A 15,704-nucleotide genomic window follows, 5' to 3' on the forward strand; every position below is an offset into this window, starting at 1 on the left:
TATTTGTGCAAGCTGCCAGGCGTGCCCAGGAGCAAGTCAAACTGCTACACACATTGCAGAATCTCACATAAATAAGTACTGCTAAAAAAGAGTAATAGTTAAAATTATGGTTAACGGAAACCAACAGCCTTTGATAAAACGGTCCCATGGAGAAGAGGATGAGTTTGTGTTGTTTTTCAGATGGCTGTGTAGTGCGACTTCACCTCTTTTAGGGAGCTTTACCTCCGGTCTCCTTCAACTCTCTTCTTGCGAACTAGGTAAGAGAGAAAGAAAAAGATTAAAAAGACAAACAGAAGAAAAGAATATTCTTTAAAGTCATTCCAGAGCAGTGGTTCTCAACCTCCCTAAGGCTGCCACCCTTTAATACAGTTCCCTGTGTTGTGGTGACCCCAATCCCCAAAATTATTTTACAACTGTAATTTTGCTGCCCTTATAAATAGGTAAATATTTGATATGCAGGACCTCTGACCCATAGGTTGAGAACCACTGATCTAGAAGATAGTATTCAACTCACAAAACTCTATGCCACATACTCAAGGGTATGAATCGTCTTTAACTTCAACATCCAATGAACTATGGCAATAAATGGAAATGGCAAAATAATCTGGTATAAAGAGGAATTTAAATTTAAATAAAGCTATGTCTGGTAACTGGGAACTTCTCTGTGTGTCTATGGAAGAGTTAGTCCAGGAGAGGTCACTGTGAACTGCTAAGTATTTTCATGGGGATTTTACACACAGGCATCTTCTTGGCTTCTGTGTAATTCTGTCACCAAATGGGCCTTTGCAGAGTCCCCAGGTGAACCTAGCCTCATCCATTACCTCTGACTATGTCTGGGAGACCAGGCTTCTGTAAAGAGAAGATCAGATTCTCTAAATCTCATCTTGATTAACAACCCCTAAGTGGTGGAGTGCACCTGCAATCATAGTATTTTGGAGGCTGAGGCAGGAAGGAGAATCAGGAACTGGAAGCCAGCCTGGGCTACACAGTAAGTTCCAGGAGAGCTTGGGATATACAGCACGACTCTGTCTCAAAACAAGCAAGCAATCAAACAAACAAACACAAACAGTTCTGGATTGGAGAGATGGATCAGTGGTTAAGAGCACTGGCTGCTCTTCCAGAGGTCCTGAATTCGATTCCCAGCAACTGTATGGTGGCTCACAATGAGATTTGGTGCCCCCTTCTGTCCTGCAGGCAGACATGTAGGCAGAATACTATACATATAATAAATAAATCTAAAAAAAACAAAACAAAACAAAACAAACAAAACAAAACCCCAAACAATTCCTAAATATTGGTCTTCAAATAAATGAGTTTAGACAATAGACAAAATCAGAGATTGAAATTCCTTTAAACCAGTGCTTGAGATCAAAGACAATGTCAAGATGGCCTGATATGGAAGCTGGAGAAACAGCTAAGTGGTTAAGAGCATTTGTTCTTTTGGATGACCTGTGTTCAATTTGTAGCTCCCATATAGTTTCTTACAACTGGCCATAACCCCAGTTCCAGGAGGATTGAGCTCCTTGTGACCCTTGAGGGTATCAGACACATATGTGGTACACAGACATACATGCAAACTAAACATTCATACACATACATAAAAAAAGTCTTTAAAAATTGGCTGATTCAGCCAGGTAGTGGTGGCACACCTTTAATCCCAGCACTGGGGAGGCAGAGGCAGGTGGATTGATCTATATGAGTTCGAGGCCAGCCTGGTCTACAAAGTGAGTTTCAGGATAGTCAGGGCTGTTACAAAGAGTAACCCTGTCTCAAAAAACAAAATACAAAAACAAACAAGCAAACAAAAAATGTTGGCTGATTCTATCCTTCTCTCCCCTCTTCTGACATAGACCAGGTTGCACTTCAAGCAGGGTTTTCCTGCATTAGCCTACTGAATGCTGGAGTTACAGGCACATACCCCCCATACCTAATTGCCTACTCGGTTTCCACAATCCCTATCTTCTCCTTTCCTTTCCTGGGCTGCAGACTCTTCTGGTTGATAACAAAGGGCTTCTAGAAGCTTCCTGGATTTGGCCAATGGGTACTTTGTCTGAGGTCCCCTCTAACTCCCTACTTTCAGTAGCTCAAGCTATAGGAAAGCGGCTGCATACAATGGCTTTTCCTGGGTGTGGGATCTGTTGTCAATATTTCTAGAGCCTTGTTTTGCTTATTTTTTTTTTTTTTTTTTTTTTGTGGGCAGCTCAGATATAGACCTAGAATGCTTTCTTTCTTTTTTTTTTTAAAATTAATTATTATTATTATTATTTTTCTGGTTGTTTCCATCCTTTCCAAAGCCTTCTGCTGGGTCATGGGTCTCACGCTTTGTATCCAATGGGTAAGTATGGCCTTATGCCCTACCAGTATCTTTCTCTCTCCCTTGTCCAGCCAAGGTCTGATACACTGTTCCCAAACTTCAAACAAGGGACTCAAGCCTGCTGCTGGCTGACTGCCAAGTGGACTTGTCCAGTCTTAGATATCCCTCTGCTATGCTGCTCTAGGTAGTTAAGATGTCCCCAGACATAGCCTTCCCAATCTGACCCATCCTTCCACAATGTGACTGTCCAGGAAATGCCCTATCTCCTTCTGACAGAAGGAACAGTGTGGCTCCCCAGCAAAGTGTAACAGCATGGAAGGCAAAGAGAGGCCTCCCTGAAAAGCTCTGTGAGAGTCTAACCTGTGTAATGTAGCTCTACTAGATTATTTCACATATAAAATACACATGTGCCCAAATGTAAGCCTGAGTATTGAAAAAAAAGTGCCATCAGAAATCAAGCATAAGGAACATGCCCTGTGTCCAAACACAGAGAGGATACCATCAGCACAGAGGGAGGAGAGGAGAGGGGGAGGGGAGGAGAGGACAAGAGGGGGGAGGGGAGGAGAGGAGAAGAGAGGAAAGGGGAGGGGAGGAGAGGAGAAGAAAGGGGGAGGGGAGGACAAGAGGGGGGAGGGGAGGGGAGGAGAAGAGAAGAGAAGAGAGGGGAGGAGGGGGAGAGGAGAAGAAAGGGGGAGGGGAGGGAGAGGGGAGGAGAGGAGGGAAAGTGGGAGGGGAAGAGAGGTGAGGAAAGGGGAGGGGAAGGGAGGAAAGCGGAGGGGAGGAGAGGCAAAGACAAAGAAATCAAGCAAGAGCTAAACTAAACAGCTCTTCTACAAAAATGCCGTGCTGAAGCTTTAACACCTCGAAGACCAGAGGATTGCCATGACCACCTAATAAGATGCCCACCAGCCCAGTGGCAAGGCATCTGAGATGTTGCCTCCAAAGTGGGAAGATGAATATCACTAGTGTGCTTCCTACTGTCTCCAGCACAGATCACATCTGCCTTACCCAGGTCATTATTCTTTGTGATGGCAGCTGCCACTCTTGTCCGTGGCCCTTGCTTGGTAAACTGGTACCCAAACTTGAGTATCCTTGAGTTCTCCTCCAGCATCTGGGCTATCTCCATCTCCACAGCTGTTCCCAACTGCTGCCTCTGGTTGTGGGTGCACACAGATATACATGGGATAAACAGGAAAGGAAAGGAAACCGTTACAGGGGAAAACTACATGGCGACCTCCACAAAAAAGTTGAAACAGAAAGGGAGAAAGCCACCTGAGGCGTTCCCTCCCACGTAGTCATTGGGTCTGGCTCTTAATCTAGAAACAGAATGCAGACAGCCAAATCTGCTGCAATTCAAAAATGAAAAGCAAAAGCAAGCAAGCAAGCAACCAACCAACCAAACAAACAAAAGCAACAAAAACAAGATGTCAGGCTGCAGAGATGGATGGCTCAATGGGAAAAGTGCTTCTGTGCAAGTATGAGGACCTGAATTCGGATGCCCAGACCCACGTTATAAAGTCAGGCATGATGACATGAACCTATAACTCCATTGGGGGGGGGGAGTGCAGAGACAGGTAAACCCCAGAGGTCACTGGTCAACCAGTCTAGCCAATCAGTGAGCTCCAGGTCCAGTGGCAGACACGTTACTAAATCTATGGTGGGACATGACAAGAAGACACCTGACATCAACCTCTGGCCTACACACACACACACACACACACACACACACACACACACACACACGCACACACGTATTCACATGCATATGAACACACACATAATCATCATACTACAACAACAACAAAAAACCCAACAGCAAACAAGAAACCCTTTGTGAAGAACAGAGGACCTGGGCGCATGGCTATAACTGCAGGACTGCAGGACTCAGGAGACTAAGGCATGAAGATCTTTAGTTTAAGGCTAGCCTGTGCTAACCAATGGGACTGTCCCAAAAACAATACAGGACACAAAACAAACAAAAATAAAGAGAAGGTCATTCCTGAGTGAGTTTAAGCAAAACTAATGCTGTTCTTCCATACCACTCAGAGCTAATGGAATTACAGCAGGGATGTCTCTTAAGTAGTGGGGAGTCTGACAGCCATCAGTCCAAATACTGAATTTTCCATCCTGGAACCCATATCCAAGAAGAACTAAAACCCTGAGCTGGCCAGGTGGTGGTGGTGCACACCTTTAGTCCCAGCACTTGGGAGGCAGAGGCAGGTGGGTTCAAGGCCAGCCTGGTCTATAGAGAGTTCTAGGACAGGCTCCAAAGCAATACAGAGAAACCATGTCTCAAAACACCAAAAAAAAAAAAAAAAAAAAAAAAAAAAAAAAAAAAACCAACAACAAAACCCCACTTTCTTTTAGGGGCTTGAGAGATGGCTCAGAGATTAAGAGCCCTGCTGCTCTTTGCAGAAGTCCTGAGTTCAATTCCCAGCAACCACGTGGTGGCTCATAACCACCTGTAATGAGATCTGGTGCAAGGGTACATGCAAGCAGAACACCACATAATAAATAAATAAATTAAATAATAAATCTTAAAAAAAAAAAAAAAAAACCCAAAATAAAGACCTGGGCTGGAGAGATGGCTCAGTGGCTAAGAGCACCTGCTATTCTTCCTGAAGATCTTTTGCTTCCCAGCACTTATATTGGGCAGCTCTCAACCTCCTGTAACCCTAAAATAAGATGTCTCTGACCTCTGACCTCTGTCATACACATCATTAAAAAATAATAAATAAGTTCAAGATCACTGATAATGACCTCTAAACAAGAGCAAGCCCTAGTGTCTGGGCCGGGTCACCTCACTTTCATTCCAATCACAGTCTCGGTGAGAGGCAAAGTCAAGGCTGGGGCAGTGCTGGGCTTTGACTCAGGCTACAGGGTAAAAGAATGAAAGGCAGCTGGCAATACCCTGCTGCCTGGCTAGCTTAGGGCATGGGTAGCTGCTTTTTCTGGGTATGCTGGCCTGCTGTGAAGTTTACTTAAGAGCATGCTCTTGAGGCTGGGGAGAATGCTTAGTCAGTAAAGTGCTTGTCACACAGCATGGGGGCCTGAGTGCAATCCCTGGGACTCACATGGAGAAAGCTGGTATGTTGGTGTACGTTTGTAATCCCAGTGCTGGGAGGCAGAGACAAGGGGATCCCTGGGGTTCCGAGCCAGCCAGTCTAGCTTGTCTCAAAAAAAAAAAAAAAAAAAATGTTGGTCAGCATCTGAAAAAAGGTAGCTGAAGTTGTCCTCTGGACACCACACACACACACACACACACACACACACACACACACACACACACACACACACACACACACACTCACACACACACGGGTGGAAGAGCTTTGCCTTCGCTCCCCTTCTGTACCTGATTGTCGATCTTGATCTCTGTCAAGGTGTCATTCTCCCGAAGGGCTTCCACTAGGGCCAGGATCCCAGTTCCAGTGATGAAATTGGACTCTATGTTTAGACTTTTCAAGGTCTTGTTGACTTTTAGCATATCTGCAAAAGCCTTAGTGTCCAGAAACAGTCGTTAAGGTTTCTAATGATTGATTTCATGAGCAATACACAATTTTATAACACTTAAAGGAAACACTTTCATCTCCAATTTAAATTAAAATTCAGAGCTGCAATTAAAAATTAAAATAGGGCCGGGTGGTGGTGGTGGTGCACACCTTTAATCCCAGCACTCTGGAGGCAGATCTCTGTGAGTTTGAGGTCAGCCTGGTCTACAGAGTGAGTTCCAAGACAGCCAGGGCTGCACAAACAAAGAAAAGAGAAGAAAAGAAAAGAACTACAGTAGCTCAGTAGAGGCTGGAGAGATGGCTCAGCGATTTTGAGCACTGGCTGTTCTTTTGCAGGACCTGGGTTGAGTCCCAACACTCACATGGTGTGTATGAGTGCACGGTTTTCTCTTATTTTTTATTCTTTAATTTTTATGTATGGGTGTTCTGCTTGTATGTAAGTCTGTGTACCATGTGTACACTTGAGCCAGTAGAGACCAGAAGAGGGTGTTGGATCACCTGGAATTGGAGTTACAGACAGCTGTGAGCACTATGTAAGTGCTGGGAACCCTCTGGAAGGACAGCCAGTTCTCTTAAACACTGAGCTCTCTTCAGCCTCTGTCTGTGCCTGTCTCTCTCCTCCCTCCCTCCCTCCTCTCTCTCTCTCTCTCTCTCTCTCTCTCTCTCTCTCGTGTGTGTGTGTGTGTGTGTGTGTGTGTGTGTGTGTGTGTGTGTGTGTGTGTGTGAAGACAGATTCTCAGGTAGTTCAGGCTGGCCTTGAACTTGCTGTGTAACTGAGGTTGGACATAAAATCCTCATCTTCCTGTGTCTGCCTCTCAAGAGCTGAGACTACATACTCATTAAACGAATACATTTAGTTGTCTGTTTGTTTGTTTAGTATACAGCAGTCTGCCTGCATGTATACCTGCATGCCAGAAGAGGGCACCAGATCTCATTGCAGATGGTTGTGAGCCACCATGTGGTTGCTGGGAATTGAACTCAGAACCTCTGGAAGATCAACCTCAGCCATCTCTCCAGCCCCCAAATGAACAGATTTTAATACTAGTTTAAAGTGTTTCAGTATCAAGAAATTTAAAAAAATATACAGATAATTGGTGCTGGGGATATGGTTCCTAACACTTGCTGTTCATGGAAACAGGTGTCCAGATCCTAGCAAGAAAAGGCTCACAAACACCTGTAAGTCCTGCTCCAAGGGATCCAATGTCCTCTTCTAGCCTCCATGGGTACCCCCCACATAGACACACACATACAAAGATAACATCTAAATAAATTTAAATATAAATATACATGTAAAATTTCAAGTATATTTTGGCCCCACCCAGATGAATATGGACTGAGTCAGGATCTCGAAAGCTGTGTCCTGGCCTTCTGTTCCTCGAGTGAATAAGCAGTTGATTGGCAGTCACTTTAATTAAAGTCTTAAAGGCAATAAGTAGAAGAATGAAAAACAAATTGCTAATAGCGATTGCTTCTAGGGAGTAGAATAAGGAAGTTCTAAACTATTTCAATTATCTTAATGGCAGCTAGGACAGAGGAAATTCCATATGAAGTGGAATTTCTCAACCTTGGCATGGCTAAAGCCTGGCTCTGGCGAGTTCTATGCTATGGGTGTCCTGGTACCATAGGCCTGTTAGCAGCCTCTCCAGCTTCTGAGACATAATACAGGCCAGAAGTACTGTCCTTGTCACAACAACCTTAAACATCTGCCACCGCTGCCCTGGGGGCAGAACAGCTCTCGATCTGAGTATCATTAGGGCAGAATAAGAATCCTGTGTGTTGACAGTTGTCTGAACTGAAAGCCCTGGGATCTGAGCTGATGACATGGCATACTATGCAACTCCAGGTACATATTTATTCAAGAGCTGCGAGCTCTCCCTCTCTCTGTTCTGATTCTGATTTACAGAGACATGGTTTCCCTGTGTAGTCTTGGCTGTCCTGGAACTCACTCTGTAGGCCTGGCTGGCCTCGAACTCAGAGATCTGCTTGCCTTTCCCTCCCAAATGATGGAACTAGAAGCATGTGCCACCACACTCCGCTTAATAATTGATCTTCAAATTAAATGTACACATTTTAATCAGAGCATGTAAGGGGAGTTTGGCTGCCTTTTCTTATGGGGCACACCAAACTTTTTTGTAAAACTTGTGGTTCTAGAAGAATGAAATGTCAGAGCAATTAGTTCTTTACAAAAACTTGTAGGACCTCCTGGCAAGTAGCCAAGATCATGCTGGTTTATCTTAAACTTGAGAAAACACTTTTCCCCCCCAAACTGAACAAAATGGAGCACATGCAGCCAAACATAACTTAGAGTTATTACACACAAGTTCACTTCAGTTCATCAAATATCTGAGCATCTATTCCATGTGCTGTGGTAATAATGTCAGGAAAACATATACTTGATTTCCTAAATGTTATATAAATAATTAGAGTAGAAATACATGTCTCAAAAAAAAAAAAAAAAGTTCTGCTCTCTGTATTCTATGGGGTTATACAAAAACACAATTTTCTGGGGCTGGAAAGATGGCTCAGCAGTTCAGTGCACAAGCTGCTGTTGGTGAGGACTCGAGTTCAGTTCCCAGCACCCACGTCAAGCTGCCCATAGCTGCCTGTAACTCCATCTCCAAGAGTCCAGATACCTTCTTCTGAACTTCATGGACACCCTCTCTCTCTCTCTCTCTCTCTCTCTCTCTCTCTCTCTCTCTCTCTCTCACACACACACACACACACACTCTCTCTCTCACACACACACACATACACACTAATGCACAATGTAATTAAAAATTTAAGTCTTTAAAATCTAACAGAAACCAGAATACACAGCTTCCCTGCTGACCACAAAGAAATATAGCTGCTAAGCCTTTGAAAAATACCTGGTTTGAACTAATGTGCTATAGATGTTTTATGCCATGGATTTCAAAGATAAAATATGAATAAAAGAATATGGAATACCTCTTTACAGTTCTAAATTACATCTACACACCTACACGTATCTATATACACTTATATTTTTTAAGCATTTATTTTTATTTTATGCATATGGGTGTTTTGCCTGGAAGTAAGTCTGTGTACCACGTACATGAGGTACCCGAGGAGGTCAGAAGAGGAGGACATCAGATTCCCCTGGAGTTACAAGTGCTTGTGAGTTGTCTAATGCAGGTCCTCTGGAAAAGCCACAAACACTTGTAACAGCTGAGACATCATCATGCCAGGACAACTCTGTTTTTCTAGTTTGACTTGAGAGCTCAGTGACTGATGCTATAGACTCTCAGATTGATTCCCGGAATCCCTATCAGTGACTCTTGGTTCTGTCATTCCTTGCTACACCTGGGATAATCTAACCCCTCTTTCATTACAGTGGGAACTAACAACAGCACATACTCAGAGCTCTACAGTGATGGATGGGTGAGGCAATGCATGCAACCCGGAGCAACTGGTACTAATTCCTCAGGAAACTGGCTTGGAATTAGCAAAGCAGACAAGAGGAACAGCAGCGACACTATGACAGTAACAGCATTTACTTGGGCTTAAAGCCTTCCTGTTTGGCTGAATTACCTAAATCGCATTAAAGGACTAGGAGTTTGGTTGTTTTCCTTCCCATATTCTAATTAGTTAAATGTCAAACAAAATGGTTCAGTATTTTGATTGTTTAAAGTATGCCTGGAAAATTAACACACATAAAGATTAAGATAAAATATACTCTGACTTGTTTTATATGTGCCAAGCTCAAGTAGGCTTTTGGGGCCTTAACATCCAATGACTGTTACAGAAAGTTACTGTAGAAGCAAATGTTTCAGAATGGCTTTCCTCAACACAGAACAAACTCTAAATATTTATTTAGCTAAATAAGAAGATGCTTATCTTCTTTCTTTTTTGGAATGTGCAGCACTGACAAGAATCCAGTTAATTCATGATGCTTGCAGTGCCCTGATAGCCTCTGAGCTTGCGCCTCTGAACTATAAATTCATCAGATTAACTTGACCACATCTGAGACTTTTGATTGATAAAAATATACATTAAAATGAATCTCTAAGAGCCAGGAATGGTGATTTCATGCCCAAAATCTCAGCACTAGGCAAGCTGAGGCAGGAGGATTCCTGAGAATTCAAGGCAAGTCCAAGAAACACAGTGGGTTCACACCCAGGCCACATAGCAAGACCCTCTCTCAAGAGTTAGCTAAATTTAAACAATAAGAACAAAACTAAAAATAGAGTCTCCAGTGAATTCAATGACTTCATATCGTGTTTCAAGTCACACTTACAAGGGCCACAGGGTCATTGCTGCGGGTTGCAGCCAGGCTGAACTTCTTCACATGGGTGTTGGTCTCTAGAGTCTTCGCAAATTCCTTTAGGGTTGGAATTGGAATGTTCTAAAGCACAGGAGACAGAGCTAGTTACAAGCCACTCAAAGCACACTCACCCTCAACTTGAAAATATTTTTCCATTTTTGATTGGACCCAGAGTCTCACATGTGTTAAGCATGAGCCTTGAGCTCCACTGTCAATAAGCACCCCATCCCTCTAACTTTTAACTATCACCTATATTTAGATGACTGATTACATATTCTCTTTTAAAAGTTTTATTGCCCAGGTGTGATAACTAAGCTAGTCTGAGTGAATAGTGCCTCCTAGTGTCCAGTAAAGGAATGTGACTCAAAAGATTTTTCTGTTTTTCTTTTTTTCCCAGACAGGGTTTCTTTGTGGCTTTGGAGGCTGTCCTGGAACTAGCTCAGTAGACCAGGCTGGTCTCGAACTCACAGAGACCCATTTGCCTCTGCCTCCCAAGTTCTGGAATTAAAGGTGTGCACCACCACGGCTTCTTTTTACTTCTTAATGGTAGAACTATATTCTAGGACAGGTCTCTCATACATTTCTCCTTGCCCTGAAAATTCCCATTGCTTTTTCCTCTAATTATTATCTACTCATCTCTGAAGACCCAGTTGAAATATTTCCTCTCTTGTTCAAGAGTTCTTCTAGGCCACCTTAAACTTTCCCTTTCCTACAATTCCATAACATTTTGGGTCTTCCCACATCATGCTGCCAACATTTGGCTGGCCTTTTTTCTCCTACTATAACTACTGTAAGTAAAGACTGAATGGATTTTAACTGGGTCTCTGGGAACCCAGGCTGCCTTCAATCTGGCCTCAATTTCACAATGTGGCCAAAGGTTCTGGAACTCACAGTGATTCCCTGCTTCTACCTCTACAAGGTGGAATCTGTGCCCACAGCCACATGGGGAAATGGAACCTTTGGATACAAGGTGTGAGCAACCACATTTGTTTGCAATCCTTTCTTTGTTTCCTTTACTTTTTTTCTTGAATTTTTTTAGTTGTATTTGTATTTATGTAATATGTATTAATTGTAATTGTATTTATGAGTGTTTTGCATGCATGTATATGTTTGAACTCTTTCTTACAGGCCACACAGTACAGTACTAATCACCATGGAAGGAAGCAGCAGGCAGGAAGGGACAGCAAGGGACATGCACCAGGCTGCATTACGGACAAGCTGAGTGACCCTGGCAACTTAATCTCTTCAAGTCTCACTGAAGATTAAATGAGATAATGAATTTTAAGTAGCCAAGGCTATGATGGAGTGTGCACTCAATAAAAATAGTATTACTGGGGCTAGACAGACGGTTGGATGGTGAAGAGAAGAGCACTTGCTGTCTTCCAAGAGGACCTGAGTTCAGTTCCCAGCATCCATGTTGGGTGGCTCACAATTGCCTATAATTCCAGGCACCTTTAGGGAGGTAGAGGCAGGAGGATGGAGAATTTGAAATCAGCCAGGTTTACACCGTTAGTTTAAAGAGTTTAAAACCAGTCTTGGCAACACAGTGAAACCTCGTCTCAAACTAGCCAACCAACTAATCAACTAGACAACCAACATCCTGAAGAGAATGATTAAAAAAGCCTTAGTCACTTCCTATTTGTTCATGATCCTCCCCTCTTCCCTTCTTTTCCTGCCTTCAATAGCAGCATGACGTCAAACATGCTCCACGAACTAAGCTGTAGGCGTAGACTTCTGGGACTAGACTCCTAACACTAGGAAAAAAAAAAAAAAAAAAAAAAAAAAAAAGAAAGAAAAAAAGAAAGAAAAGAAAAGAAAACTGTTGAAGTTGTTATAACTGTTGACGTTGTTATTCAGCAGTAGGTATAATGTGCTTCTTTTGGCCCAGGTATTCTTTTCAGTAAATTCTAGAAGTTATTCTTCTTGGAGACCCATGTCTTTTGACTAAGTTATTTTGTCTGAAGTCAGCATTTTGAAAGGACTAAAAACCAGTGTAAAAGCAGGCAGTTGATGATCTCCAGCCAGCTCTGTGATGCCAGGATAAGCCAAGAGGTAAAGGCAGACATGTACCTTGATGTTGTTCAGGTTGACCTCTTGCAGGCTCGGGTCATTGGCCTTCATCTGCTGCAGACTTGCTTCCACATTTGTGGGGTTCGGTGGCTCCTCAAATACTGGTTTGGCTTTTTCACCTTTGACAACATCTACAACACAAGTTTTAATTTATGAAAGATAGTGCAAGAGGTCCTCTACCAAACTAATGATGGCTTCACCAGAGAGCACTATTCATTCCTGTAGAGTCTAACACTCCAACATCAACTAGAGTAAGGTGATTCCCATGGATAGTGCAAGAGGTCCTCTATCAAACTGGCAATGCTGTCCTAGAAAATATCACTCATTCCTGTAGAGTTTAACACCCCAACACCAATGAGAGTAAGGTGATTCTCACTGAGCAGGCGGGGCAGTGGTGCTTTTCTGGGTTAGCTTGTAAGGAAGATGCTTTGCATCTCCCACAAGGGGACTCAGTGGCTGACACATCAAAGTTCAGAAGGCCCGGGAGCAAACTCCAAACCCTAGGTCATCCACTGTAGTTACTGCTGTACCATATGGACTTTCCCCAACTATCTTCAGCAGACCATACGCTCTGAGATGAAAAATGGACACCATAATGAGTCTCTTCATTTCCCAAAGCCTTTTTTCAAACGTTTGTGTGATGCTGAGACTTGAACCCAGAACCTGCTCAAAGTATATGTTCTATTACCGAGCTACACCTCTATCCCCAGGCCCCAAATATTGACACCCCTGGCTTCTTGATCACTGCCCTCCTCCAATTTCCATTTTGCAGCTTTAGCTTTGAGAAAGACCAAGGAATGAAAAAGAAGAATGAAAAACATCTTAAAAAACAATTATTGGGGGCTAGAGACATGGCTAAGCAGTTAAAAGCACTTGCTATTCTCGTAGAGGACTGGAGTTCAGTTCTAATCACCCTTAAGATGGGTCACAAACATAAGTTAGTCCAGATTCAGGATCTGAAACCCTCTTCTGGCTTCTCCTGGCAATGGATGTACATATGTTCATAAAAATAAACCAATAAATCATTTAAGTCAGATATAGCCAGTACATGCCTGTAATACCAGAATTTGGGAAACTGAGGCAGGAGGATAATGAGTTTGAAGCCAGTCTGCACAGTGAATTTCAGGCCTGTCTCAAAACAAACAAACAAAGATCAATGCATACCAATTTATCAGAAAATATTTGGAACTCATGTAACATACAAAAGATTAATATTCTAATGTACAGATAGTTTCTCCACCCCACGCCAAGACAGGGTTTCCCTGTGTAGCCCTGACTATCCTGGAACTCAATCTGTAGAGCAGGCTTGAACTCAGAGATATGCCTGTCTTGGCCTCCCTAGTGTTGGGATTAAAGGTCAGGGCATCCTTCATGCTTTCTGGGGGTATTTAGGTATTTAGAGACAAAAAGACACTGGAATAAACAAGGGAGCATAGTCAAGTTTCCCTCATTGATAAAATATTCTTTGGAACATGAAACTCTATTTGCATTATGAGCTGACTCTTCAAATTTACCAGGACTTTCCCCTCTGCTGGACAATCTGCCATGAAATGTGTATTTTGTGGTTCTAGCCACACTGCCAGGCAGAGTGCCCACCATCAGCCTCTCCACCGGGTTTGATTGTTCAGAGCCCAATGGTTCAGTCTAGCAGCAATAGGTGTCTGTCCTATAGGCACCAGACAGAGGCTCTGAAGCTCCCCAAGTCCCTCATCCACTTACTCCTTACAGGCCCTTTGTGACCTTTGCCATTGGTTGTTTCTTCATCAAACTTCGGATTGTTGAGCAAATTGTGGACTCCAAGGACAGCTGAAAACACAGGCATCAAAGACAAGCATTAAGTTTTGAAACACATATCAGGATGGCCACATGTCAATTTGCACATTGAAGAACAACTCTTTACATAGCACAAAGTCTCCAGACTCCCTTTCCTGGCACAGTGTGTGGTGTGAGTACAGAATTCAATAAACTTACTGCTAAAATCTCTCAAGACCACCTGTAACTCTACATGCCTGTGTGTGTTTAAACATGCAGGACCCTTTGGGAGCTGAGAAACAACTGTATAGACACATCTTCCAACCACTGAAACACTGATAAGTCTTATCTGTCAATTTGACACAACCTGAAGTCACCTGGAAAGCATCTTAATGAGGAATTATCTAGATTACTCTATCTAGATTACTCTGGCTGGCAGTCATGTCTGGGATCTGGGGGGGGGGGTGTCTTGATCATTGTTTATGTAGAAAGATCTAGCCCCCTGTGAGCAGCTGGAACCTGAATTGGGCAAGAGTGAAGCAAGCCAGCTGCATAGAAGCAGCAGCATCTATATGTTTATTTCTCCTTGCTCTTGGCTGTGGGTGTGATGTGACTGGGGACTCACGTTATGACTCCCCCTCAATGATGGACTGCAACCTTGAAATGTAAGCCGAATAAATTCTTTCCACCCCCTGGATTGCTTGGAGGTTTTATCATAACAAGAGAAATGAAACTAGAATATTCTGATAGTTAAGTAGACTCAGCTGTTTTTTTGTTGATGTTATTTTGGTCTCAGGGTCTTGCTTTATTGCCCTAGATAGTCTGGAACTCACTCACTCCTAGGCTAGGCTGATCTCAAACCCAGTGTGATCCTCCTGCTTCTGTTCTCAAATGCTGTGGTTATGGGTAGGTGCCACCATACCCACCTCCATTTAATTTTCTTATCTTTAAAATAAAAATAAAAAAGGTGGGATTCAATCTAAGGATTTTGTTTTGTTTAAAGTCTCACTTTGTAACCCAGTCTAGCCTGGAACTCTTCACATAGACCAGGCTGGCCTAATACTGGCAGTAATCCTGCTTCTGCCTCCAGAGTGTTGAGATTAACACTGTACCAACAAGCCCGACTGAGTCTAAGGTTTTCAAAGATCTGATGTGTGTAGATTTATGTCCCTACCCAACCCTGAAGCAAAAGCAGAAAGACTGTAGTACTCTTTAAGTAGTGAAAGGAGTTTCCTTTCTTTGCCTTTGGGAAAGAAGAGGAGGACTATCAGGAACAACAGGTCAGCTGAACACAAGTTCTCAGTCCCTGCTGGTATATCGGGACTGGCACCGGGAGTCAGGCATTCAGGGAGCAACACCATCGGCAGGGTGGTGCTGGGCAAGTTGAGACAGATTTCCCCTCTAGTGAAATTACGGGGGGAGAGGCACAGGCCCTTGAGATCCTGATTAGGTCTAGTGTAAGCTACACTTTAGAAGGGAGGCAGACAGCATGGTATAAAGAGGGGCTAGTGGATAAGCCAGTAAGAATAGGAGTTAGAAGTGGGTGTGTGATGGCACACAGCTGCACTTGAGAAGCAAAAAGAATCCAGGAGTCAGTGTGGGGCTATATAGAGAGTTCAAGAGTTCAAGGCCAGCCTGGATGGCCTACACTACATAGTGAGACCCTGTTTTGTCAGAAGGGCTGGGGCTATAGCTCAATGGAAGAGCTATAGCACCCGTCTAGCATGTCCAAGGCCCCTGGTTCAATCCTTTGCACTGCAAACGGAGTAACAAC

The 15,704-nt window shown here is 43.3% G+C and overlaps 1 protein-coding gene across 1 annotated transcript in view; it reads right to left on the bottom strand.

Annotated features, from left to right (window-relative positions):
* The window catches only part of Tmod2 (tropomodulin 2), a 37,262-nt gene continuing 21,558 nt past the window's right edge, over nt 1-15,704 (bottom strand). The window contains exons 5-10 of the mRNA XM_051197964.1: nt 13,898-13,984; nt 12,179-12,309; nt 10,082-10,189; nt 5,670-5,813; nt 3,323-3,467; nt 1-253 (exon numbers count right to left, since the gene is read on the bottom strand). Of these exons, the coding sequence (XP_051053921.1) occupies nt 219-253; nt 3,323-3,467; nt 5,670-5,813; nt 10,082-10,189; nt 12,179-12,309; nt 13,898-13,984 (650 nt within the window). The 3' untranslated portion in view covers nt 1-218. The remainder of the gene's footprint in view (nt 254-3,322; nt 3,468-5,669; nt 5,814-10,081; nt 10,190-12,178; nt 12,310-13,897; nt 13,985-15,704) is intronic.

The sequence above is a fragment of the Phodopus roborovskii genome, unplaced genomic scaffold (genome assembly GCF_943737965.1).
Source record: "Phodopus roborovskii unplaced genomic scaffold, PHOROB, whole genome shotgun sequence".
Lineage (NCBI taxonomy): Eukaryota > Metazoa > Chordata > Mammalia > Rodentia > Cricetidae > Phodopus > Phodopus roborovskii.